At 45.5% G+C, this 27,583-nt stretch overlaps 1 protein-coding gene across 2 annotated transcripts in view; it reads right to left on the reverse strand.

Annotated features, from left to right (window-relative positions):
- ZNF423 (zinc finger protein 423) overlaps window positions 1–27,583 on the reverse strand; it is a 281,081-nt gene that overhangs the window by 206,050 nt on the left and 47,448 nt on the right. The window contains exons 1-2 of one of the 2 annotated variants that reach the window (XM_071440357.1): window positions 19,939–20,444; window positions 19,116–19,369 (exon numbers count right to left, since the gene is read on the reverse strand). The exons of the other annotated variant lie outside the window; for it this stretch is intronic. Coding sequence (XP_071296458.1) covers window positions 19,116–19,155 — 40 coding nt within the window. The 5' untranslated portion in view covers window positions 19,156–19,369; window positions 19,939–20,444. Of the gene's footprint in view, window positions 1–19,115; window positions 19,370–19,938; window positions 20,445–27,583 lie in introns of those variants that run through there. 2 annotated transcript variants of the gene reach the window in all.

Here is a 27,583-nt window from a genome sequence, read left to right on the forward strand (position 1 = left end):
TCGTACACCCAGAAAGTGAAGTGAGAGATTTTGTCTGCTTAATGAGAGCAGAGGGGCCCAGACACAGGCTCAGAGCAACAAAAATCAATCTTGCACACAAAAAAAGGCAAAGGGGCAGGTACAACAGCATAGAGGGGAGGGCCAGGTTGACAAGCTTCTCCCAAAAGAAGGGCAAGTGTTTCCTAGGAGCTGGAGTACCCAGGCAAAGGTCAATGGAGGAGGCAGAATGTATGTCAGCTGGGGCATAAAGTATTGCAAAAGTAGAAAAAAAATGAAAAGCAAAAGGAAAAGAGGACTTGGCTGGACAAAAACCTAATCCTACTACTATTAGGGATTACAGGACCTCCGGGTCAGCAGCAACTTGAGAACAGCACTACTGCAACTACCTGTGCCATGCTGAGAGCTAAAACCAGAGCAAACAGCAGGTGCCACTTCATCGTTCCTGGCCCCTACCCCATGGAACCCAGAGCAAGACGCACAGAAGCTCTGAGACTCTTGGGAACACAACACAGGGACATCAGCCATCTTCGGGGGCGCTTGGCCTACCCGCCATAAATATTTTGTGTCTTAGAAAGTCGGCGGAGCCCACACCTGTCAGCAATCCCTGTAAACAGAAGAGTCGCCGATTAGAAGAGGCAGCTCTTTTGTCTGTGAAGCAAGAGCCCAAAAGGAGGAGCGAGGGTGGCAGGCGAGCGAGCAGGGCTGCAGAGCGGCTCCAGCAGCGCCGGCGGACATCTCGGCAGCCCTCCTGCCGCAGCAGCGCCGAGGTGCCGACCCAGCGAGGGGGAGGCAGCGAGCCGGGACCCGCGGGGTTTGCTGCAGTATTCAGACCTCGGGCTGGCGTGCTCCAGGGAGCGGCAGCTCGGCTATGTGGAGCAATTTAGGTAGAGGCTGGCAGACGTATTGCACACGGACTGAGACTGCAGTGCAGCACCAAGGCTGGAAAGGGTCGTGCTGGTCCAGCTCCTCTCTCCGAGACACACGCGGTGCAGGAGCAGGAGGCCGCAGCCGTGCCCCCCGGCCGGCCGGGTGTGTGCGGGCGCACGGACCCCAGCACCGACACCTCCGGCAGATGGCCGCCCCCCGGCCTCGGCCCATCCCTCACAAAAATTACATACATTTAAACAAGGCATGGAAGGGAGGAAAAAAAGAACGAAAACAAATCAGTATCATTTCAGAGCGGTACAAATAGGAGGCTCCGCTGGCTGCAGGAGTAACCAGCTGATGCAATTATCCTGGCGGCCGGCAGTAGACCATCTGCCCGGCTCCCGGGTTGCTGTTGTTGCAGTCTCAGCGGGGCTCGCTCCCAGAAGAGCGGGGCCCCGCGGCCGGGAGGAGCCATCTGCCCGGCCCCGGGCTGTGCGTGCCGCGCTCCGCGGGGGACGGCCCGGAGCCAGCCCGCTGCCCAGCGGCCCCGGGCGCGGACACGGGGGGCCGGCCTGGCCGGGATGGGCAGCTGCGCTGCGCTTTCTGCGGGGGGTTTGCTCGCTCTCCCATGCCACCACACAAACCGGTTGTGTTCCTGGAGCATCTTCGTGCCTGCTTGTGTTCAGCGTTTACGCGGTGTGCACGGCGGGAGTCTGGAACATCCCCTGTCCTCAGGGAGCGGTGGGGACACTGAGGAACCAGTGACAGCCACCCCATCCCACAGAGCTGGGCCCCAACCCTGCACGCCATGATTTATGCCACAGTGAGGCTGATGACTGCCACCTTCATTTGCAACTTTGTCATTTCTATGTTTGTCAATAAAACACAAGTAGAAAATGACACCCAGAGGGAAAGGGATGAGCCCTGTCAAGGAAACTTGAATGCGGTTCTGAGGACTTCCATTGCAGGTAGCCACCTTTGCTAAGGCAAATTGCTAAGGCAGGTACATTTGATCTTTCTGGAGTTTTCCCAGCTACACCATGTCTACTCTGGGGGTATGGGAAGTGCTCTGCATTACCCAGGGGTTGTGCTGGGTATCACCTAGAGCCAGGTTTCACTGCTTTCACTGACAAGGTTTCTACAAACTTGTCTGTCTCAAATGAAAAGAGGCAAGAAATTGTAGAATTTTTTTGTCCTTTTTAACCATATCAAATCCATATACCTATTGCTGTCCCAGGTTTAGTCTCTGAGCATTCATCTGCAAGCAACTAAACAAACCAGTGTCCAAGTGGGTTTCATTCTGAATTTAAGCTTTCAGTCTATAAGAATTTATACTTTTCCACTCCCAAATTAATTGCTATTCAGAAACAAATTAAGCAGAGAGGGATGCAAGCCTGTGCCAATCCATCTCACCACTTCCCCAACACTGACAAGTCCCCGGGCACTGAGCACAGCAAAACTCGCCCATGGCCAATTTCCTGGGCCATTATTTCAGGTCTGGCAGCTTCAGGAGGGATGCAAACTAAGGGACCAAGTGCTTCCCCCATCCCTTGCTGCCCCCAGCCCATCGCTGCACCTCCCTGCAGCCTAGTGCTTTCCTCTCTGAAGCTAAAGCATGAGACCTGCAGAGACAAGGCTGATGAACCCATTAACAAGTGCTAACACAATACGTGGGTGTGAGTTATCAGACCACACTTACACTTCAGTTTTAATTCAGACAATGCCTGGAACTGTTGTCAGTCACAGCTGAACTATTTATCTCTTGAAGTGAATAAAGGAAGCTCTGAACATGGCCAGGACTGGCCCAACCTGTCACCACATCCCACTCCCACATACTGCAGCCTCTCCTACACTGCATTTGCCTGTATGAGCTGCTCACCATTTACTGCAGCTCTCTCAGCAGATTTTCCCTCCTTCCTTCACCCTGCTGTTGTTTGTAGAGGTTTGGGACCACAGCTACCATTGACCAGCATCCCCTACTACTGCCTGGGGACACCCAGCTCAGAGCAAAGGGTACATGTGTAAAACCCTATTTCTGGTGGAAGCCAGGCTGAAATGCTGCATGAGACCTCATTTTTTAGTGGCCATGTGTGTGACATAACCAAGGGCCAAATTCAGTGACAAACCTAAGTCAGGTTATGTTGTGTAATAAACAATATCCTCAGACCATGCCCTCCTTCACATTTTCAAGGACTCTTTCCCTTTCCTCTGTTCCTTTTCCCAAAATGGAGCTGACTGTAAAGATGGGCTTGGAATGCTGGAAGCAGAGCTGCTGCACTGCAGGGAACCCAACATGAAGCCAGGCAGGGGCCAAAGCACCCAACCACAGTGGAACAAAGGTAAAAGTAGGAGTGGAGTGGAAAGCTCCACACTGTACTTAAAGGAGGATTATGGTAACTGCTCCTTCACCTTATGACAATGCAAGCCTAGGGGTACCTAGGCAGAAATAACTCCAAATTTCATCTGCCATGATTACAGCCTCCACCATGGTAAGGCACAGTATATATAACAAGGAGGCAAAGAGAACTGCTCTCAAGTTTCAGGATGCAAATGGTTAATATTGCCCACTAAAAGCCATTCTCATTATAATGAGGCAAGGAATAAAGGGGATTAGAGTAACTTAAACTGAAATCTTGTCCTTCTGTAGTGATACAGGTCAGAAGGAAAAACAGCAGTTCTGATCCTGCAGAAAAACTTGTAGTGCTTCCTCTCTACAGGAGGGAAATTCTTCTCAGGCTTTGTTAGCACCATTCCTGCACTCCCTTCACTCACAAGTTCTGTCCATGGGCCCACAAGGGTCCAAGAAGGACTTTGTGGAAGAAGGAAGATCACAAGGAGCCCAGCAAAGGGCACCATCACTGGCTGCTGCTTATCCCTTAGTGCCCAGGCTGGGCAAGGGGCCCCAGCACCCACAAACCACAGGGGCCAATGCCAGGGTGGTGATTCACTTTGTTGCACAGAGTGTAATAAAAAGCTATTTTAAGATTTTTATATGCCTTCAAATAATGTTCTCATTGCTGTAGCTACCCAGCATAAACTAAATAAAAGCTCTAATCTCTAAAACACAGTACTTTTTCTCCAAAAGCATGGAAATGGGGAGGGAAGAATGCACAAACCAAAACAAGTGGGTATACTTCTTGTGGGCTCTGCACCACAGAAGAAATGCAGAGCAAGTCTCCCTCTCCCTAGAGGGTCTTTTTTCAAGAGGGAGAATAATAATAATGTAGTAATAATAAGCACTTCTATAGGGCTTTACATTTTCAAAGCACTGTGTAAACATCAACTAATGGGACACAGTAGAATAAGTAGTGTCTAAAATGAGTTTATGTACTGCATTATATTTTTCTACAAAGTGGCTGGGGCTGGTTTTAAAATTAAATTCCCCACATATTGATACTTGTGCAAATGAATCTTCTTTAAAGAAGTGTAACAAAAACATTTTTCTCATTAGTTACCCTCGCCAACCTTCATATTTCCAAATTTTGGCTCAAAGCAAATTGCTTAGACAGTTTCATAGTTGCAAAATGCATTTAGTTTCACAAGAAGAACAGGCGGGCTAACTAACTGCTTAGGGTGATATATCAGTACGCTTGTAGGCACACACCTAGAGAAAGTCATATTAAAGATTGAAAATATTTCATAGAAGAAAGTTTTTAAGAGAGAAACTGAGAAATACAGAGAGCTGGAACTATTGCTACCTTGTGGACAGAAGAGCAAGGCAACCAGCACCTTTTCAATAAAGGCTGCACAGCAAGGAAAGAAGTCCTTACACTGGATCTAGAAATCAAGCATCACTTTCCATTTTATACAACAGAGTTAACAGCAAAAACATCATCTATAATAGGGAAAATGAAACAACCACAAAGCAAATCCAAATATTATGACCTGAGCCATAACATCAGTATTACATTTCACTTTCACCTATCCAGCATCTCAGTGTTTAATAAATTCACTCTACTCTCCAAGGCAAACGTTATATCCTCTTTGCATACTACTGACATAAAAAACATTGAGAGAGGGAGAAAAAAAATTGACACATGCTCATTCTTTCAGGAGCCATGGCAGAGGCAGAAGGGGAAAAAATCTGACTCCAAGTCTCTTCTAGTAGCCTGGAGTATTATTTTGCAAACTTTTCTTTCCTTATTATCAATAATTTGCTTTACAGCAAACCCAGGTGCTTCTGTCATGAACCAGAGCCCAGCATACACCAGCATGTAAATAAAGAATAAAAAGGCTGCACAGGACTGAAGCAACTGAGGAATGGTTTGGGGTTTTTTTCCTCATTCTCGAGCTAGGAATCAAATGCCAGTCAAAAATGCCATGCTGAATCTATCTACCTTTAGGCATGCGCTTAACTGTAAGTATGTGAGTAATCCCAGTGGTTTCAGTTTTGGGGATTTTAATAGTTGTATGGTTTTCATAACTACAGGAAAAACCCTTTCCAACAAACTGCCAGTGTGACTCCCTGTTGTACTACACCACAATTACTGGAACATATTTGGTATTTCTCAAGAGGTTCAGATAATGAAGAATCCTCCAAATTTTCTATTAGCCCAAACTTAGGAATTCTGCATCAGGGAGTTAACAGCAGAACAGACAGTGTACGTTAGGTATTGCAAAAGAAGGAGAAAGAGAGGCAGAAATATTTATAAAATGTAAACCTTGCTTTTTTAAGTAAGGCTGTTTGTGAGCCCAGACTGCAGCTCAACCAATGCTATTGCACAAGCATGCTGAGTTAAAGATCTCATTCTCCTGTATTCCTTTATAAGAAGGAAATTTTTTTTCATGTTTTCACACCACAAAGTTTTCCAAAATCTGAACAAGAGTAATATTAAATAGGAAAACACACAATAAACCAGTCTTTTATTCTTTGATGTGCTATTGGTTTAACACTGAATCACAGGCTTCTATGAAAAACCCACATCATTAGTTACACTTACAAGGAAATGTTTTTTTAAACGCAAGGAAAGGTACAATGTTGTGGTTGCTTTGGGGTTTTTGTTTGTTGGTTTTTCATCTTGGCAAACAACCAATTCTTTTACTTCATGTGACTAAAAATAAGCAGATGGGGGGAAGGGGGGAGGAAGGTAGGGGGAGGAGGGATCCTCCTTTCCTAACAGGGAAAGCCAGCAAAATTTGCTGCATCAGAAATTATCCCAGTAAGAACACAAACAAGCACAAGGCACTGCTGCAACTAGAGAGGCCAGGCTGGCCACCAGCTTCGTGGGCCCAAGGACACCAAGTGCTTTGGGCAGCAGAGGCTTTGTCCTCCACAAAGCCACTGTGACATTATAAGCCCAGGAACATGAGCTAGCCCGGGCAGGACATTCATGGGACACGGTGCCATTTCAGTCAACCATAGTCAAAATCCACCCCTAAGAAAACGGACTATAAAGTAGCTAAAAGAGCTGGAATTTACCACAGTAACTCCTGTCACCCAAGCACAGGAGACAGAACAGCCTCTGACAAAGAGCTGTCTGGCACTTAAGTGCCAGGATTAGCACAAGCACCCACTTGGTGGTGTGGGCCCCATGGTGACACAGTCTATGGTGCAAGCTAAAAGCAGAATAACAAATCTCCCTTTCCCTTGAGATACATAACCTAATTTCTTAGTGGCATTATTTCTACTATGTTAGAATAGAGAAGAAAATTGTTCCCCAGCAATGCTGCCTCACACAAGGCTGCTGCCAGCAACTCCCCAGCACAGGAGCAGTGAAAGGTGCTGGCTGAACCCTGGTCCGGGGGCCCTGTCCCTGCCCACAGCAGGAGCTCTGCCCTTCTCTGCTTTGCATTCCTTTCATGGCACAGCTGCCTGCCTGCCTGGGCCCCCATCCAGAGAGGGATGAGGAGCAGCATCCAGCCACTGCAGGGGCACAGCACCAAGCACTCCCCAGCTCACCTCTGCCGGGTCATATCATTGTGCCAGGAATGGCAGAGAGCACCAAGCACTTGTACAACTTGAGTCTACTCTTCATAACTTCCAGTGAACTTCTTCAGGCTGTACTCCTTTGCAGCCTGTGCTTCACTATGGATTTGAGCACTTGCTTCAGTGGCCATCATTGCTGGGCACAGTCTCAGGGGGCTCACAACCTGCCCTATCAGCCCCCTGCAGATACACATGCACCCGCACTTCCCACACAAGGGACCATGGGCCAGCCTCCCCCATGAGGCTCTTTCCACAAAGGTTTGACCCAAAGTGGAACTCAAACACTGATAAGGAGTCTTGCCCTGCCCTAACACACCCCAGAGCTGTGCTTGGCCAGCAGAGAGCTACAGGGTTACTTTTCTGGGGAACTGGTAGATCAAATCAGCTCTGCAGGAAGCTAGGAAGGCAGCAGGACAGGAATCCAGAAACAGAAGGAGAATGAACCCCATCAGATCTGCTCTCACCTGGAGCAGCAGTGGGCACAGCCCTGGGACTGGGCCAGGCAGCCAAGAGTCAAAAAACAGTTTCACAGGCTGAGTGTAGGTAATGGCAGCCTCAAACCAACCAGGGTTCACCTCCACGCTCCCTTCCAGAACAGAGTGTTTAACAAATGCCAATTTCCAGATTGTATTTAATCCAGGGACTGGTGTGTGTTTTTCCAACATGACAACATCAAATCAAGAAAATCTTCAGGAAAAAACCAAACTTGTTGGGATGTGGCAATAAAAGAAAATCAAGTCAAGACAGCAACAGATAGTAAGAAGGACAGAGAAGCAGATAAATTCCCTCTAATAAAGGGGCCAACTACCTTCACCTTCCCAAAAGAGCAGGATTACCATATCCCCTCCCTGCCAGGGCCTCAGCAGCTCCCACCATGGGCTGAGCAGTGGCTGAGGCTGGACTCCAGGCTCACTACCAGCAGGCAGGCTCACCCTGCCCCATCCTCCACTGCCATTTTCCTTCCCTGGAGGCACCTCCAGGGTTGTGGCCATGTTCTCCCTAACTGCAAGGGGCTAAACCAGCAAAGATTCAAAGGAGGAAAAAACAAGTAAAGAGGCTGCAACCTGGGAAGGAAATCCTACTCAGGCTGCAACCTGAGGAAATCCTCAAGCTTCCCAAGTTTCACAGTGGGACAGATGCTATAGGAAGGGAAACAAAGCTGCTAGAGGGACTTCACAGACATTTTCTTAGGCTACAGATATGTAGGAATCATCATGGCAATTTCCCTTCCTGTCCCACAGTTGGGCTATTTTCCCTTGAAACCATCATCATCTATGCATAAATTAAAAATCAAGTTCTTGGTGGCTACCTCAAGCAATGTTTTTATTAGGTGGTTTGAGGTTTGCTAGGAGACAAGAATTTACAGCTGGCATGTGCACCACCCCCAGTGCTTGGACAAACAGGCAGGGTGTAAGAGCGCACACGCAGCCTGGCAAGACACTATTCTCCCAAATAAGACCTGCAGAAACAATATTGCATTTTCTAAGGTTCATTTGAAGGGAGCTTTCCAATAGCACTCTGAGGGACAGCATAAGGTAAAAGGAAGCACAGTTGTTTAACACTGTGAGACAGAAAGGTTTTAGCAGCTCCTGCTCTGGAGGCAGCCAGGACCTCCAAAGCCACTGGAGACAGCAATTTCTTTACCTGCCATTTTGTTTGCTCAAGTTTTGCCCCACATTGGCTTTGCTCATGCCAATCAGACAGCAGCAGGCTTTAAGCCACTAGTCTGATGTCTTCAGCTGTGCCACTGACTGCTACAACAGAGAGAACATTTCTTGGATGGCCATGTGTGGGGATACAAAAACCTCATTTACAACTTGGCATCTCAAGGAGGACAGGGTGGTACAGCAGCAGGTGACAAATTAAAAGCTCATTTTTCTATGCACTTTCTTTGGAGCCACGTTTTGAATACAGACCCACTGGCAAGGGGGAAAACATAACTCTGATACCTCTTTATGAAAATATGCATTTTGTCTTTGGGAGAATTCCTGGTGCATGTCAGAGCAGCCAGCAAACCCCATTTGTGAGCAATCTGCCTGCATAACACCAAGAGCCCCACCACCAACACAGCATCCTTCTGCCAACTGCAGGGGGTTTGTGCCCCCAGGCCCCTGAGCAGCAGCTCCTGCTGCAGCCAGGGACACCCAGCAGTGCAGCCTGGCAGCTCTGCAGGCAGGGCCAGCAGCTCCCCCTCCACAGCACCCTCGGGGCACTGCAGCCAGGCACACCACGCCTCTGCCAAGCATCTCTCAGGGCTGGGGGTTTTCAGACCCTCACCTTTATGTTCAGGCTTATTTCTGAATTTACTTATATTGAGAAGAATGAAAAAAAGAAGCTCTCTGTTAAGCATTTGAGACCAAAAACAGTAATCAAAATAAATCAAATTTGAGTTCTAAAACAAATATCACTTATCTGTTATCAAGCAGGAAAAACCCTTGAAATTATAGGAATCAGGCCAATGGACTCATATACAAGCATTGGGCAAGACTCAAGAGCCAAAGACAAGCACTCAGAGTTTCATTTTAAAACAGCTCATAATGCATTGTACCATACTCTTCAAGTATCCTCAGAATCAGACCAAAGTACTTCATCTTTTAAAGAAAGAAAAAAATCTTTGAGACAACAACTTTGGCAGCCAGAGTTGCCTACTACATTCCCCACAAAGTATCCCTGCCAGAAACACACCATTTTTTTCTACATAATTCTAGTATAAACATAAATAAGGTGCAAGTCACACACAGCCCTCCTTCTCTACTTCCCCACCCCGATATTCTCAGTACTCTGCCACATCCCACATGCCCTCTGGGGGAACAGTCTGGTCAGTAAAAGCAAAGAAATTATGAAGGGCAAGGCATGCCATTTTCCTAGAAATAAAGGAGGCCATGAGCAAATTACCCAACCAAAATGCATCCACAGAATTCAGCAATAAATAATACACAAGCTTGGCATTACTATGTAATCCAGTATCTCTTTACTCATGTGAGTAATCTAATGAAGCTACAGAAATCTGAGTAATAGCTTGAATAAGTAAATTAAAACAATGCTACATTTACCTATCAAGAAAAATAGGCAGAATGCTGCTGCTTTTTTCAGCACAGCAGGCAGGCTTGTACACCAGAAAAACTTCCTTGCATTTTGCAACCATTTTAGTTGGCCCAACAAAAGATATTACCTATTCCTCTAAGCTTTCTCTTTCATTTACACATGAACAGACATCATATACTATATGCATTTATGTATAGTCACACAGTAAGTGTTGAAAACCTACTTTTTCCAGTTACCAACCTGATCTCCCCTTCTATACAAAACCCTGAACAATTGTGAGTCCTCACAGGCCAAGTTCAGATGCTGCCATGATCCTAAAATAGTTGAAATGCCAAGAACTGATGACTGCAATCACACTTGTCCTCAAATGTCTCCATATTAAATGGAAAATAACTATATAGCACAACAAACACAGCAAGGCAGGAAAGCACTGTCACTGTCTAGTAAGAGCAGAAAAGCTATGTTGTTTAGGTCATTTGCATGTCTAGTGGTTTTTTTCTGCTTATGCATAATTACACACTTTTCCATGGAGCTAGAGTCAACTTTTCAAATCTGTTCCTTCCCTCAGTCTTTATATTTAAAATTAAAAATAATATAGATACAGATCCAGGTAAGCCAACCTCAGTGCCAAAGCTATGCACCTAATCATCAAGCACCCTCCATACTCAAATTGCACCAACAGATTTCCTACGTTCCCTATTTTATTTCTCTCTCTGTTTAGCATCTCCACTTCCCAAAGTATGAAGTTCAGCCTTCTACCATGTTTTTTCTCTACCTCCTTTTGGTTTTCCTTTTTTTTAGACATGAAATTGAAAGAATGCAGAATCACAATCACTTTCTCTCATGTAAATCTGTACCTGCTTACAGTGACAGCTGTTAAACACAACCCAGGTCTCTTGGGTTTCCCCAGTGCCATCTACAAGCTCCCACAGCCCTGCAGCATCTTCTGCACCCTGAACCTTCCCAGTGCTCCCCTGGAAATCCTCCCAGCAACAATCTCAGAGTCAGCAGAAGGAGCAGGAGACACTCTCTCCAGCATTAGATCCTGAATGACCATTCTCATCAAGTCTCTTTGCTGCTCCTGCTCTTTTAATTGCAGTGTAAGGAATGAGACTAAAATCCAACCCCCACCAGAGCCTGTAAGAAACACTACAACAACAACAAGAGAGAGCCTTTACCCTACAGCTGATAAGCCTACTCAGTCTTCCAACACAAACCTCAATTAACAGAACTACTCTGAGAGCTTAGACTTACACTTAAACATACAACCCAGACCCAATTGCTATCAAAGGGGGAAAAAAATTAATGTACTCACACTAAAGATGGCAAAAGCAGCCACACACCCAGCAAAGCACTCCACCTCTACATTGCCCCACTCCCTTGTTAAGGCACATGGTAAGTCTGTCTTCACTAACAGACTTCTTATCCTCATTACACTCAGCTGCCCACCAGGTGAAGCAAGTTCCAGCAATCAGCAGGTGGATGCTTGGCTAACCTGCCCCAGTAATAACCCAGAAAAACCTCATCTCAGCCAGGTGAGGATCATCAAGAAATGAACAGAGCTGCAGATTTAAGCACCTGGTGAAGGGTGCCTAGATCTTCACCTCAATCTCTAAATTACCTGTGGGCAAATACTACCAAAAGTCAGTAGCAGCTTTTGTGAGTCCAATCGATTGAGTGGTTAAACTTGTACAGTCAGCAGGCAACCAAGGGAGGCATATATTTTAATGGTAGATGTGGAAACAAAGGAATTTTGATTAGCCTTGGGACTGGAGGGGGTAAAAATACTGGTTTAGGATTTTCCCAGGATATGCATATTAAGAACTTGTCTTTTTGCCCTCTGTGTAATTTTTTTTAATATTTGGAAAGCGGAATTAGGCCACATTTGACCAAACCTCCAGAGCCTAGCAGGAGCCAACAGAGACCGGAGTACAGCGACTTGTTAATTCTCGTACTTTTACTCATAGCAGGATTTCACTAGTGAGCAATGCATTTTCTGCAGTGCTATCAGAGGCTTAAACAAACTGTTTCTCTACAAGCAGGGATCTTTCCCTCTGCTTCGCTTTCAAACCTGAATGCATTGTTTACGTTCTCTAATATCAACTAGAAATAACTTCTGTGTAAAGAAACTCCAACTGTTACACTTCTGAAGCAGCCTTCATTATCAGTGCCAGACTCAAGGAGAACATGACTGCGGGTGATGCTACAAAGAGAGACGAGATCAACCCTACTAGAAATTGCCCAGGAGAACACACAGGTAGGGTGGGTTTAAATGAGATCACGACTGAGATTATTTCACCCCCAGCATACCCAAGTGAGCCCTTCAGGTCTCCTGAGTGGCCTCTATGCAGCAAAGGAAACACTTCTCTGCCACAAAGGCTGCCTTACATTTGTACTTGCCACGCGGCTGCAGTAGCAATAAGTCCTTTGCTGTTTGTTCAGCTCTTGAAAGTCCTGTAAAGCATTCACCATTCACCTGTCACACTGCACAAACTGAGCCCTTTGAAATGAAAATCTAAAAGTAAATGTGTTAGTCAACGGCTGCTGCTGCTGCAACAAGAAGCGAGCCGGAGCCCGACACCAGCGAGCCTTCAGGCAGGTAATTCAGTTCAACACGAGACCAGCAAACAACAGTATGTTTTATTTAATTAGGATGAACAGAAGAGATAAACCTCACAGCAGGGCGGGTAATGACAACATTTCAAAAATAATTCATGCCCAGGTAACAAAGGGCGAATTTCAATTACATAAAAAAGCTAAAAAGTTGACTTAATACATCCAAGGGGGAAGAGGGAAAAATTAATAATTGTACTGCATATGATTAACAAGTGGCATTTGCAAGCTCTACAAATTGGTCTTTCTGTTGCCTAATCTGTGGCTAGAAAGGAAAAGGTTTTCTTTCTAAGCAAGTGCAAACAATATAATGAAGGTACTTATGGCTAGATTCAGATGGGTATTGCAGTGCTACCTGAAGTAAGTCATTCTGTGGAAAGCTAACACCATCCACCAACCCACAGCACCACAGGGAGATCTGTGAGCCTGTTCCAAATGGCAGCACCCAGTTTCCAACACCATCAGGTGCCTTTGTTTACATTTTTGAAAACAAGCCACTGTAAGAGGTCGAAGCCTGAGCCTTCTGTAGCTGGAAGTGTCACAAGAGACCATTTAGTCCCTGCACATCCTTCTACTCCCCAGAATAATGTGATTCCAAGAAGCCACCATAATTCACTGTTGCACATATATGTACATCTAGGTGTTGTCAAGAAGATGTAGTACTTAAAACTCTCATCACCTTATTTGTCTAAGAGAAAAAGGAACCAGCAACTAAACTCCATTTACTAATGGAATCAGGAAAGAAAATGCATGAGAATCTACTTCTGGGCTCTAAAACTTGTGGAATAAATGCACACAGAGCTCGGAGCTGGTCCTCACTTGGCTCCAGCTCCCACCTGCACTCGCTGAGTCCGTGTCCACCAACGCATGCACCAAAGCCAGGCCCTCCCCTCCACCACCATTTGTCAGTCAAGATTTAGCAGGAGTCTCTAATAGGTTTTATATGAGTAGTATTTCATTTCTCCAGCACATTTACTAGGATACAAGGGAATATAATAGCCACGCTTTTTCAGAGGCATTTACAGAGGACATTGATGGAGTGATGAGGACCTGATATAGGCTTTTTATGAGACAGTTCAATTATTGTGGGTAATTAATAATCTTTTGTGCAAGAGAATATTATAATACATATGATGCATGAGACCAAGAGATTATATCTTTTTTAAAAAAATGTGGTTTGCATTTTTCAAACGCTGTAATCATCTGAAACTGATTTCACAAATTGGAATTGGAAAGCAAGATAAAAATTAACCAATTCAATAAAAATAGCCAAGTAAACAATTACAAGTGCACCTATCAAATAGAAGTAAATATTAATTCTACAGTGTGAGAAAGTCTCATCATTCATAAAGCCAGCAGGTAAGGTAGGGTTTTAAAATGTTTACTGTAGTAATTGATCACTGGGTACCACCTCAAGTATTCAATTTAGTTACTTTAACCAAGCTTAAACCACTTACCCATGTTTAACCTAAAAGTTAATTTGGCACCAAACAATAGATAAAACCAAGCCAAAGCCACATCTATGATAAGAAAATCTGTATTTACACAAGCTTAATGCATCTACAAAACATCATTTTTATATCCAGTTCAGAGGATGGCATGAACATCTGCTTTCACTTCAAGACATTAATTTTCAATTATTGAAGAAAAACAAAATAAATCCTGACAAATTACTGGTAACTGTAGAATCTTTTGTTACTCTATTAGTTTATAATAGTAATTTAGAAATCCTACAATTAACGTCCTACAAGACATCTCTGTTTTTTTCTTCGCATGTGTCATCTGAAGCAATTCAGCAGTGAATGATGTTCTTTAACTTGCACTGATTGTACACAAATATTTTTGAAGAAAAACATTGGAAGAATCCTCCAAGAGCTGTACAATGGTAGTTGTTCGTCTTCAATGGCTTTAGACATAGCATCACTAAAAATATGAGATTTCTATTTTCTTCCCATTTATATTTAAATGTTTTGTGCTACCTTTCCCACTCTTTTCAATTTTTGGCCATGTTTATTCGTTATATTCACTGAGACCAATGGGAACAGGCCGCAATTAAAAGGTGTTTGCACACAGGCAGGAGTTTCAATCAGTAAAACCAGTTAAATACCACCCAGATCCCGTCCAGGAGAGCATACCAGAGGGAGAGAGAGGCAGGAAAATGGGACTTGTGGAGTTCAGAGGAGAACGCTGCTAGGCTTGTAGCAAAATACACAGGCAAAAATTAAAAACTGCAGGCTAATCCCTGAAGGCAGTGCTCGGAATACTGCATGGATTCAAACACTCTCAGGGCACCAGCCCCACAATGAAACACCAACATCTCCAATTATTCCTAATCCCCCAAAAGCTACACTTGATAAAGAACAATCAAGAGCGTAATCTTATTTGATATGAGTTTTATCAATTTTAGCTGCTGCTTTCACTGTATCAATAAAATTCCACCGAAACTTGAATGAACTGTAAAATTAAAGGATAATCGCACAAGTCTCTTGTATTTGGCAATTATGATTATACTTGTCAAAATTTAATTTGTAGAATGTACTGTTCCAGTACCTTCAGGTTCTTCTTTATCAACTGGGAAAAAAGGAAAATTATATCTTTAAGACAAGTATGAAAGACATTGTTACTTCCACAGTCAACTCTGTAACTGAGCTCCAACATTGTATAATTGACTTTGCAAGCAGAACAACAGCAATATAACAAAGAAAATGTCAGTGTTTTCACAGCGCTAATCTATAGCACTAGGAGGGCCTCCTGCTGTCAGCCAGAGCTGACAATACAATAGCTTTCAAAGGGATATTACCATCATGCTTTTATTCTTGACATCAATCAAGACAAAGAGAATCCTTTTCACAAGACATTCAAAATCAAACCTTTGTATGAGCAGATAGGTAAAACAGCATTCCTTTAAAGAAGATCATTCATAGCAATCAACTAATTGGAACTCAGCAAATGGTTGAAGTATTTTTATTTACTTTGCAGATAACGAAGTAATGAGCAACCCCCCTTTTCTCTTCTTGACTGACACAAATGAGGCAGGTAGGGTGTGAATCAAAAGTTTCTATCAGCATTTTTTGCCAACAGAAAGCAAAAAAATATGACAGCAATTCTGCAACTTCAAGTAGGATAACAAATCTAGAGTTAATTAGTGCATTCTTTTGCAAAACAGTTTGATTACCAACTAGCACGTTTATGCACAGAATACCCCCGCAAGCTGACAGCAATTTGCAGAACTGTCAAATTCAGCAGCCAAAGTGCATCTGATGCTCAAAACCTTGTGCCAATGCGAGCCCAGTCCCACAAAGAGCAGTCCAGTAATGCCTCAATTCCCATTACATGGGACTGGAAATCCACGGGTTGCTGTTACCCACATCCCAGCACGGCACTGTCCAGAACCACCTCCAAGCACGGGAAGCTGCAGTTTGACCAAGGGCAGGAAGGAAGACCTGCCCTCCTCAGCCCCCTGAGTGGACTGGGTGCCCCCCACTCCCTGCAGCAGCCAGCACCAAACAAACTTTTAAGAACATCAGTGTTAATATCAGCTGTAATGGGGGACAAGACAGAGTGCTTTGACATTGACAGCTGTGTTATGTTCTGGGGTTCAGGTCCACGTGGTTTTAACAACACTGAGCAAGGTATAACTCTTCCTTACAGAGAACTGAAAAAGCTCTCAGCAGTTGAGGTTACTGGCAACAGGGCAAGAGTCTGTGCTGAGGAAAATTACTTTCATGGGCTTCATCTGTGATGTGAAGTAAAGCTTCAGAAAGTATTTTACTTCATCATTGCTACCACCACACTGTCCCCTAAGTGTTTATTTTGTAAACCAGCACAGATTCAATACTCACACTTTTATTCCATTCTCACTGATGTGAAACCACCTTCCCTTAGGCCAGCATTGTCCCCAACCACCAGCTAGAAGGTATCTTCAAGTTTGCACAAACTAATGGTCAAAACAAATCAGTGAATTGTATTGCAAATCATAAATCCCGTGTCAGGGGGAAGCCCAGGGCTACTGCTGGAGTTACAGCTGCAGGAATTGCTGTAAGTTTCTGCCAGGCTGAACCTGAGACCTCCTAATACAGCACAGGGGCCACCTGACCTGCAGCTGTGCTGGCATCCACTTTGGGTTTGCTATCACTTCATTTGCAATAACGCGCATCTAAGACTTGTCAACATTCGATACTTCTGTCAAAGTCAATCACTTCTTTAAAGTCAGCATTGCTCCCACTTTAAGAGCAGGCAACTTGCTTTTTGAATGCAGAGTAATCCCTTTCATCACAGGCACAGACTGATCCTATTTTAGTGCATAATCTTTCAGAATGAAAAAGGATACACAAATCTCGTAGTGGTTAATAAATAGCAAAGCTGCTATACAAAGTGAAATAAAAGATGAAAAAGAGAAAAATGTTAAATTATTTTAACTCCTAAATGCCACACATATATCCACGTAATTTATGCTTGTTTTCTTCTCAGTTGAATTAGGAAACCTATGACCTCAGAGTGCCTTTATTTATTACATCTCAATTATTTCCATGGAAACGTGTACTGTGGCAATCTACTGGGTTGCCAGCTCCCTAGACCACAAAATGTATAAAATGGACTTTTTACAAGCAGAAGATATGGGTGAATAGAAAGAAATGAAGAATTTCTTTATCCTACATGCACATATGAGCTGCCTCCTATTATCCAGAATTTCACCCAGATTCAGCTCATTCTTAGACTCCCCGTTAGGCAGCTCAAACTAAGACCTGTAATTTACATCCAGTTTTTGCTGAAGCTGGAAACATTTTTTGTGCCTAGAGACCTCAGAAATATTTAGAATCTTTAAAAACTGGGCTTCACCCAGCTCACTGTTGCAAAGACCTTCTAGATTTTTCTGCATTACAGGGATAATGTTTCTCAGTTATGACTTGCCAGTCATAAAGCTATCTACTTTAATTCATAAAAAGTGATCATGTAAATAGTGATCAGTTCTATATCAGAATTAGAGTCAAAATTTCATTATAAAGTATCAACCACTTGCAAGAGCTATTGCAGCCTAAAAGCAATGAGAAAGAGAACAAAAGAGTAATAAATGGTAAATATCTAACATTGTATGTCACAAGATGTCAAGGTTTACTAACTGAGCTTCTAGAGCAAACACTGTTTGCACTGGCATAGAACTATTTCCTGAATGTTAAATGTGACACTTTAGCACAGGAAAATATTTTAAACTCCAGAGGCCTGGCCACTAAATGTGATCCTCTCATCTGAGAGAAGTCATGACCCAAGGCCTGCTCCACTGTTCTCAAACTGCGATTCTTTTAGTTTCAAACAATGTATTTCAGAGCGTTCCCTAGAAATAGCTCTATCTTTGCCCTTTCTTCTGGCCAGAGACTGAAACATTCATCTAACAATTACTGAAGCAGCTCCTTTAGCAGATTGTCTGGGATTGCGGAGGGTCACAATGCCACGCTGCAAACCTGCCCCACAGCACAATGCTAAAAGGTGCTCTTAGTTTGGGGAAAAATTGTTAAGGGAGTTGTACAAAGATGAAGGACCGACTTTACAAAAACTTGATAAACATTTGAAGCACATACAACTTACACTGCAATCATCTATTAAAGAATGGATACTTCACAAATAATATAAAATGGCCCTGCATGGGGTTTCAATTTGTTCTTTAGTGGGTCGACTAAGTGCACGCTAATTTTTTTCACTTACGAGTTATTTAATTAGAAAAGCTTTGGACTTTTTGTTTCATCTTCTGGGCATCCAAAGTTCTGATCCTTTTGTGCTTCTACAACAAAGCCTCGGGTCTACTGAGTTTGCGACTTCTGCTTTGTGCAGAGGACAATAAAACCTTCCCCAACATCAGCTAACCTCCTCGTGGCTGGGAGCGAAAGGCTTCGGGAATCCCGCTTTCTCTCTCGCACCCATTCACTTAAAAGTCAAAAAGCTGGCAATGCGTGCAGTACGGCGCGGGGCTGGTCCCGGCCCTCCCTTTACGTTTCTCCAGCAGCTGTTTTCTTACGGAGGTAAACAGGAGATTTTAAACACCGCTTCGCTGGGCATGGAGAAGAATACGCATAGTTTAATGTCTAACCTTTACTCATAAAGCCGTTACTAAATTTGGCCATTGTTTCTTCAAGCCCAAGCAAATTCTTAACCCCTATCTATCAAATCGGGTTTAATTCTCCCCTTCTTTCACCACCCTTACGCGCATTGGACAGAAGGAGCAAACAGACGGCGCTACTATTCCCAATCATAAAGGAACATTAATTTCGGGCTAACTGGCTAAAACACGAGTGAGCTCATTCCTCCCTTCCTCGGTCCGCCGATGCGCCACCGCACCCGAGCATCACCGCCAAACTTTCCTCCCTCCCAGCCTCAACGATGCCACCGGCTTCTTTCATCAATTATCGCGACACGTGTCGCCGGCGAGTCTCGGCCGGCACCGCGGTACCCACACAGCCCCGGAACGGACGGCGGGCGGGCGGATGCCCCGCGCAGGGACACGCCGTCGGTTCCGGGGGGGTCTCCGCCACCACCAGCCCGTACCGGGGGGGGATTCGCAATCCCCGCCAAGCCGGGCCCCGGCCCTGATTGGCCGCGTCGCGGCGGCGGAGGCGGCGGCGGCTGCCCGGGGCCGGGCGGCGGCGGCGGGGGCCGGCGGAGAATGCCTTACCTTTCACCGAGCGGGGCTTGGCTTGCTTCCTCCTGGACATGTCCGGGCGCCGTGGCTCGTCCTCCTCCTCCTCGTCTTCCTCCTGTCCCTTCCTTCTCTTCCTCTCCCTGCCTTCTCTCTCGCCCCCCCGCCCCCCGCACCTCCAAACTTTGCGAGGCGAAGCGGCAGCAGCGGGATCGATTATTTGATTTTCTCACTTCTTTCGCCTGTTGCAATGCGGCAAGTTCAACTCCTCTTTCCACCCCCTCGGGCACCTTCCCCCGGGGAAAAAAAAAAAAAAAAAAAAAAAGAAAGAAAGAAAAAAGAAGAAAAATCGCGGGCGCAACAGTTGCAATATTTTTTTTCTTCTTGTTTTTTTGTTGTTGTTGTTTGGGTTTTTTGTTTTTTTGGGTTTTTTGTTCCTTCCTTCCCTCCCCCCCCCCTTGGATGTGCAAATTCTACCGACGCAAAGCGAGCCCGGCCCGCGCCCCCACCCGCCTTTTTGTTCTCTTTAAAGTTTGCAGGCGTCCTGCGGCTCAGTCCGGCTCGCACTTTCGGAATAATAAATTTTTTTTAAAGGAGAAAAAAAAAGCAAAAAAAAAAAAAAAAAAAAAAGAAGCAGAGCCCTGTACGGGGTCCCTGGCTATGCGGTGGGGGAGGGCGCGCGGCGAGAACTCAGTGTCTAAACCCACGAGGAGCTCCGGCCCCGGCAATCCGGGGCGCTCCGGGGGTGCGACCTTGTTGCGATTTTCCTAAATCCTCCCTCGGCCGCGCTCGGCCCCCTCCCTCCCTCTCTGCCCGCTCGCCCCCGGCTGCCTCTCCCTTCCTCGCCCCCGCCGCTGACCGGGGAGGGCGACGAGTCCTTTTTTATGCTGGCGGCGGGGGCCGAGGGGCGGCCGCCCGGTGTCCCCGGCGCGGCGCGGCCGGCCGTGCGCGGCGCGGAGCTGGAGCTGGGCGGGCGGGCGGGTGGGCTCCCCGCGGCCGGCCGCGCTCGCCGCCGCCTTCCCCTGCACGCACGCACTTCGCGGAACAAGGTAAGTGCTTCTTTGCATCGATGCCGGGGCCGCTAGCTGCCTCCATGGGTTATTCGCTGGAAGGTGGCACCGCTCCTGCCTTCATTGCTGCCGCTGCTGCCGCTGCTGCCCTGGGTTTTTATTTTCTTTAGCTCTCGCCAGCCTCCCTCTCTTTTCTTTGTCCTGGCTCCTTTTCCTCCTCCTGATCTTGCTGCTGGGGCTGCAGTGCAGACACACATAATAAAGCCAGGCTTGGCTGGAAATGTAGCTGAGTCCCAGCAGGAGGATGTGAGGAGTGGAGTCCCGGCGGGGGAGCGCTCTGATCCCGTAGGGAGCCCCGCGCAGCCTGCGCCGATCAGACGGAGAGAGAGCCAACAGCACCGAGCCATGGACGGCCCGGGAAATACAGCGGCCGCCCGCAAAACGCGGACCGCCGCCGCGGACCGGACTCGCGGCCGCGCGGAGCCGCCGCCCCCCCTCTCCCCCCCACCCCGTCGGGTCCGGCCCGGCCCGGCCCGGCTCGGCCGGCGCTGAGCCCGCGGCCCGGCCCGCAGAACGCAGCCCCCGCACACGGGCCCGGCCGCGCCGCCCTTGATCTGCACCGGGGCGGGGGCACTGAAATTCCCCCGAGCGCGAAGAGCTCAGCGGCCGCGGGGAAAGTCGCGGGCGGTTTTTAACTAACACACACACATATACACACACATACACACACATACACACACCCCTCCGCTGCCTGTTTGTGCAGAGCTGGGAGGGAGAGTTACTTTACTCTGCCTCTCCCGAGGTGTTAAATTTAGCAGGACCTAGAGTTGCCCACTGGGAAGGCAGCTTCTAGAAAAATCTGAACTTGTCATCTCACGGAGCACTTGGTGCCAAGTTATGAATGAAATTACTCAAAATAAACACTCCATCAATTTCCTCTCCCATTTAGACAGGGTTTGTTCGTTTCACGGAGCCTTTACTGCTGTGTAAGAACGAGGTGCATCCAGCAGCTCATTTACTGTGCCCCAAGCAGTGAGTCAGGAGTTGTTTTTCCAAGCATCCTCACCCAGGCACGTGATGGCCCATCACGAGAGTCCAGCCGTGTACCTGGACATCAAAAGGGAAAGTGTCCTGAATGAAAGGAATGCGTTTTTGCTAAGATCCTGTGCAAGTAGCCCTGTCAGAGGAAGGTGCTGAAGCCAGGCCCCAGGGCAGTGGAGAGGATGCAGCGCTCTGCCCAGCCTGCGGGCTTGCATCCAAAGGGGGTGCAGGGAGCTGGGTATGGGCGCTGCTTTCTTGCTAGCGAGCTCCATCTGGAAAATACCTTCCTTTTTTCTTTTTTCCCCACACCAAAAGAAACCCAAGCACCTCAGGAATGAGTTTGTCATTTAATCAGCTGAGTTCAGTATAGAACTGTAAAAATTTTCCTTAGCGCAGCATCACATTTGAATAGATGTTTAGTGCTGATTTTCTGTTTTCTTAAGATTTGACAGAAACTATTTGGTTTATTAATGTCACAATAAAGGTTTACAGTTCCCTCCTATTGTGTGATTCCAGATTACCACCACAGACTGGACATACAGTAAAAAATGTTTCCTGTAATGCCCCTATAATCAAGGTATACTTCCTCCACCCCACTGCACTAAGTAGCAAATTGGGGCTTCAAAAAAGCATCCTGGAACAAGGATGGATTGCTAATGAGCCCACAGCCCCAATTCTGATTCCAATAAAAATGGGGATAACTCTAGTTGACACAGATTCAACACTATAAAAACCAATGTGGTAGCAGTTTCTGTAAAGAAATAAGGAAAGTTGACAAGGAGAAAAAAATGTTGTGATATATATATGGTGAAAAACACAGAATCCTGGTAAATTTAGCCAGTGTGACCCTAGATTCATATCCATTCAGCATCAGAGTTGGATCAGGAACTGAATTACTTCTGTATCCTTGTCTTATTGGAGAGGCTTAATCCCCAGGCTATCAACTTGTTTCTGTTCTCTCACTGGCCCAATGAATATTTAATTATTCTTACAAAGCAGAACAGCTTCAGCAGGACAGATTCTCATCCCAGAATGTGCTGGTGGTTGGGCACTCTCAGAGGAGTTCAGAGACCCAAATTCAAATCCCCATGCAATCAAGCAAAGAGGGGATTTCAATCTTAGTTTTACACATCCACTTGGCAAGTAATTCCCAAGCCCCATTGCCACCCCAAGCCCCTTTGCCATCCAGCTCTCTGTTCCCACATTTTCTACATTTTTTAAAAACAACTTTAAATCACACAATTAAAATGAACCAACTTTTCTCCATTTTTCAATTAATAAGGAAAATTATAAATTTTCATTTTAATTTTTTTATTACCTTTTCTGTTGCCAGAGAGCCAGTGAGAAGGTTATTTGCAAGGCCCTACCCAGTTCAGAGCAAGGTGAGGAGCCCTGGTCTGAGCATCCCCAGCCCCTCCCATGAAAGTAGTTCAAGTTCACTCCTATGGTTGTTGCTAAAAACAGCAGCTTAAAACACCTTTAAAACCAGTGCCTTCCATGGTGGCATCTGTTGAGAAATACCCAGTTTATAGCAAGTGATAAAGCAAGTGGGAAGGTAGGTTTGACAGAAAAAAATGATCTGTCTTTAAATGTAGCACACACATATATAATTATTAATTCATCCCTCTCTATTATCTCCAAACCCAGCAATACACAGATTTCCTCCAGGCCCTGCTCTGTAAGTACATCTCTGCTCCACAGAGTTTTCCAACATGTGCCTAAATGCTTTGCTGCTCTATTGTCACAACACATCATTTGTGCGTCTCCTCCAGATATATGTACATGGAGTTTATGTGGTCCCACAGCCCCTCTTGAGCAAAGAAAACCCCATAACCCTGCTGGGCCCCCCAGAGAAATGCAGAGTTCACCCATCCAGGGTCTCTTCCCAACACCAGAACTTAAACTCATATTGTCATTAAAATAGATACATTCCAAGAGCACTAATAACAAGGGAAGACTTCACAGGCTTTATTAAAATATTTAAGGCAAGTGACACCAGCCTGTATGCTAATTTAATAAAAATACATTTAATAATTTAATTTAATTATGGTAATTTAAGAATGCAATAAAAATATATTTTGAATCTCTTATCAATCTTGTTCCCTCACAGATGCTTTTTCTTTTTATTCTGGGGAATTTTAATAAAAGCACAAAGCTGAGACTGCCAGAGTGCAGAGCTGTTCTCTCCGGGAGAGAACCAAGAGCCCTCCCGCAGCTCCGAATGACGTCCACGTCTCATCAGGTCGCTGGGACAATTTGGATGCCGGATTCTCTGCTTGTAACCCCTTTTGGGAATGTCATTGTTCTATATTATGCATGACACAGATCCTATACTATACACAAGGCAGCTGCTGATGAGAGGGAACTAGTCCTGAGATGCAGAGGAGCCCCCCGAGCTCAGCATGGCTTGTCTGAAAACAGGATTTGCTGGTGGAGGCATCCGCTACCTCCTCCATCAGATTCGCCATCCGAGCCCCATGAGGCTGCCAGGGAGGCACGGAGCCCTGATCTGTGGGGACATGGTGGTCCCTGCCCTGCACTCACTGCCATGCTGCTCCTCAAAGACACCAGTGCTGGTTTCAGTGTGCTCCTTTTCTGGGGAACCATACACTTGCTTTTCACGCCAGCTAACTCAAGATGTTGATTTCATTTTGCTTTGCTCTCTTCTGCCACGTGCATGCACAGTGAACATCATTTTTAAAGTCTGATGACTTTCAGGAAGATGCTATCCATAACAATAGTGACATCTGGGATAGTCCCACCCTGGCAACCTTATAGGAAACTGATTGTCCTTTCACTGGAAAATGCAGGCAGGACTACCAGCCTCTCTACAGTTATAGATTTATTTGCATTCAATACTTAGAGCAAACCCCTATACATTTCTAAATATAGAGAATTATATTGAAAGTGTTTCAGTATCAGTTTGCAATTACAAGTTATATAAAAATGACACAGTTGTGTAAAGGCAAAAATACAATCTTCATAAAAGGGATGTTAAACAAGGACTATGGAAGTTAAGCACCCAATGAATCAGGCCTGCTTTGAGAAAGCCAGCCTCAGTAAGGATTTAAACTTTCCAAAGTCAAAAAGAGGAGTATCTTCAACACATAAAAGGACTGAGAGGGTGATCACCCATTAGCAGGCAGCAGAGGGAAGATCACCATTATTGTATAGCAGCCAGTAAGAGTCATATAGAATATATTATATTAATAGACCTAATTAAGAGATGCTGCATAATATCTAAAAAATGTGGCAAAAGGCTCATGCCCCAGAAAAAGCCATACTGCACAACCTGATCAGAAGGTGCAGCTAAAAAGACCAGGCAAAATGGGAACTGAACAGTGCCAAGACCTGGTATCCAAGGCACTTGTACCCTCACGAGCCCTCAGCGCAGCAGGAGCTGCCGTGGCTGAGGTTTGACAGAGGTGAGTGAACACCTGAGCTCTCTGGATGTGCAAAGGAATACAGGCACATGCAGGAAACTATTCAAGGACTAGATTATTTCTTAAAAGAGATAATGTTTTCAAAGCACACAGCACAATGCAATCATTCAGCAGAGAGTCAAATGTCACAGTGGATACAGCTGCAAGACAGTGTCTCTCTTTATTTACAGTAAAATTTGTCAAATAGGGAACACAAAGGCAGCATCGGGATAAACACGGGGCTGGAGCAGACAAAGGCAGGCAGCATCCGCAGCTCATCAGACAACCTGAATAAAAGCCCCGACTACAATACCAGCCCAGTTTCTATGGTGCTCTTGAGTCAAAGCTTCCAAACACTTTACATAAATAAATAACTGGCATCCCACATTTTAGTTATAAGCAAGAACTGACATAGCCTTATATTTGGGCTACAGAGCAGCAGAGAGAGGATGTGCACGGAAAGGAAAGGTGTCTGCAGGCAGGGCACCTTAGTTTAACTTTGGGAAGTTACAGTGAAAAGGGATTGAGATGTTATCAAGTTATTGAAAATGGAAGGGGAAATCTCACCGTGAAACACATTTTGGTATGAACAGGATTAGGAGCCTGTTTCATGTGCACATACCATGTGCACCAATATTAGTATTCATACATCTCTAATAAGCACAGCAATTTCAAACTCTTTTTCACTTGTGTATGGCTCTTACTTCCATCTCTTTTTTTTAAGTTAAAGTTACAATAGTCTGAAATCAAGATAAAGTGGTGCAGTTAGTGACATTTTTAAAAAAATACTGTTGTACACTGGAGCTGAATTTAGCTCAAATATCACAAAATACCCACCTGTAGATGAATAATATACTCACCCCTCTCCATAGTTACAGTAAAAGTCACTACTGATAATAGTGCTAAAGACACAGATCCATGCAATGCCCTACAAATACAAGCAGGTATTCCATAGTTGACCAAGCAAAGTTTTTATTCATTTTGGCCTCGGTTCCAATTAGGTGAGGGAGTCAGGCAGAGGATCTGAACTTCCTGACAAAAACACCTTTAGCACAAAGGATATTCCAGGCTCTGCATCTGCCTTTTGAATATTTCTGTAATGATAACTTAGCGATAATGTTACTTATTAACTTAGGATGTTTAGTATAAGAAAGTATAGCCTTTCCATATTTTTATCACAGCTCAGAGAAAAGTCTCTCTCTGTGAGCCACATATTCTGTGTTCTTTTCATTCCTGTTGGTCGTGGTTCTGTGCTGCTGCTCAAAGGACATAAAGAATTAAAAATACATTAAATACATTATTCATTTGAATTAGTTAAAGGTGGGTGAAGCCCTGGTGTAGGAAGGTGCTCGGTGGCTCTGGGGCGAGCTGGCCAGTGGAGGTATGTTACAGGTTCTCCAGCTGCTGGCTCCAGCACGGCCCCTGTCCCTCACCCTCTCCTTGATGTCAGCTCAGCTCTGCAAGCTCCGACAAGGCATTTCTGCAATGAGGATGGGTCACTGCATCTCTTTCCCCGTGAGAGTAGTTCACTGTGCCCACTGAGACCCTTTCTTCCCAGGGTTGTGATCAAAGAGCTCATTCACTTTACCGGGCTTTGTTACTCGGGTGGAAGCTCCCCTTGTACTCAACAGGCATCTTCACTGCTCTCTAGCCAGCAGCGGTGGCAAAAGCCACGATATAGGGTTTATAATTTTATTCACATCTTTGCCAGCATTGCTGACTAGGATAATGTTGAGATACGGGGAACGAAAGTAGTTGGAATGACAAAGCTGGAGGAGAGGAGAGGCACAGCAAGGGCAGCACCAGGAGCTCAGCAAGGGGCTCCAGGAGCTCCAGGGCAAAGCACGGCAGCAGCCTTCAAAGCTGTTCCTTCTCCACCAGTACAAAGCCATTTAAGTGCACTCTTTAAGTTGAATGCCGTGTACTTTTACATAACTGAAGGAGAACAAATACCCCATTAGCAGATAATTAGTACTTGGACTCTGAATACTTGTTTAAGGTATTATGGATCGACCTCCAGATTACGAGTGATTCATGTCTCCCATATATTCAGGCATCCTTGTTTCTTTTTTTGATTATAAATTTCTGTGCCATGTATCTGTGTAATGTTTATGAGATGTTCAGAATTACACTCCAGAGACAGAAGATTTCTCTACCCAGAGAAAAGGTTTAGCAATTTTAATAGCTAATAGTGGGCACATCACTTTTCCTTCCACCTTGCAGTCAAAAAGTCCCATTCACATTAGTCCGGGATCATCTCTCGAGGTGGATGGTGGATTTTCTCAGCCATTAAGCCCCGGTCCCAGCAGGGGTTAGGAAGTGTTGTGAGGCCTTGGGGCAAACTCACCCCAGGAACTGGACCTGGTGGCACCCACACCATGGAAACTCTCAAAATGTGGTATCAAAGGCTGCCAAACATAACCAGGCAGCTGCCGTCTGGACCGGCTCCTATCAGGTGTCACAGAGCAACCTGTCTCCAGGGTCTGGACTCTTAGAAGCATTTTACATGGGTGGGCACAGCTTGTCTAAAAATTCATACGTTTCCAAAGGCTTCCACTCCACTGGTATTTTCGCAATAAAGTAACAGGGAGAAGCGATCTCTCCCCACCCCAGTTTCCTCATAAACCAAACAAAAGTAACAGTCCTTGACACATTTCCAATCCTAACATCATTACCCAGCTATCTACTACTGCTGCTGCGTCTTTAAAAAGTGCACACCAAGTAAAGATGCTTTGCACCAAAACCTTCTCACCCTCCAGATTGTCTCTGCTATGAAAACCATCACTGGCCGCTTTGGCAAGCAGTGGTACGAAACCAGTGCTCACAACTGCAGTACAATGTGTCCCAGCTCAGCCTGTCCCTGCCTGACATCCCTGCCCCAGGGGATGCTGCCTCTCTACCCTCAGAGCTGCTCATGGGTCCAGAAAAGCAAAGTCCACACAGCGGCTTCACATTAAACCAAGCAGCTTGAGGACAGGCAGCCGAACTGCTGCTGTCACCTCCTCTTCCAGCTCCTTCCCACTGAACCGAA

Source organism: Agelaius tricolor, unplaced genomic scaffold, assembly GCF_023055355.1.
Source record: "Agelaius tricolor isolate 1412-34295 unplaced genomic scaffold, bAgeTri1.0.p SCAF_15, whole genome shotgun sequence".
Lineage (NCBI taxonomy): Eukaryota > Metazoa > Chordata > Aves > Passeriformes > Icteridae > Agelaius > Agelaius tricolor.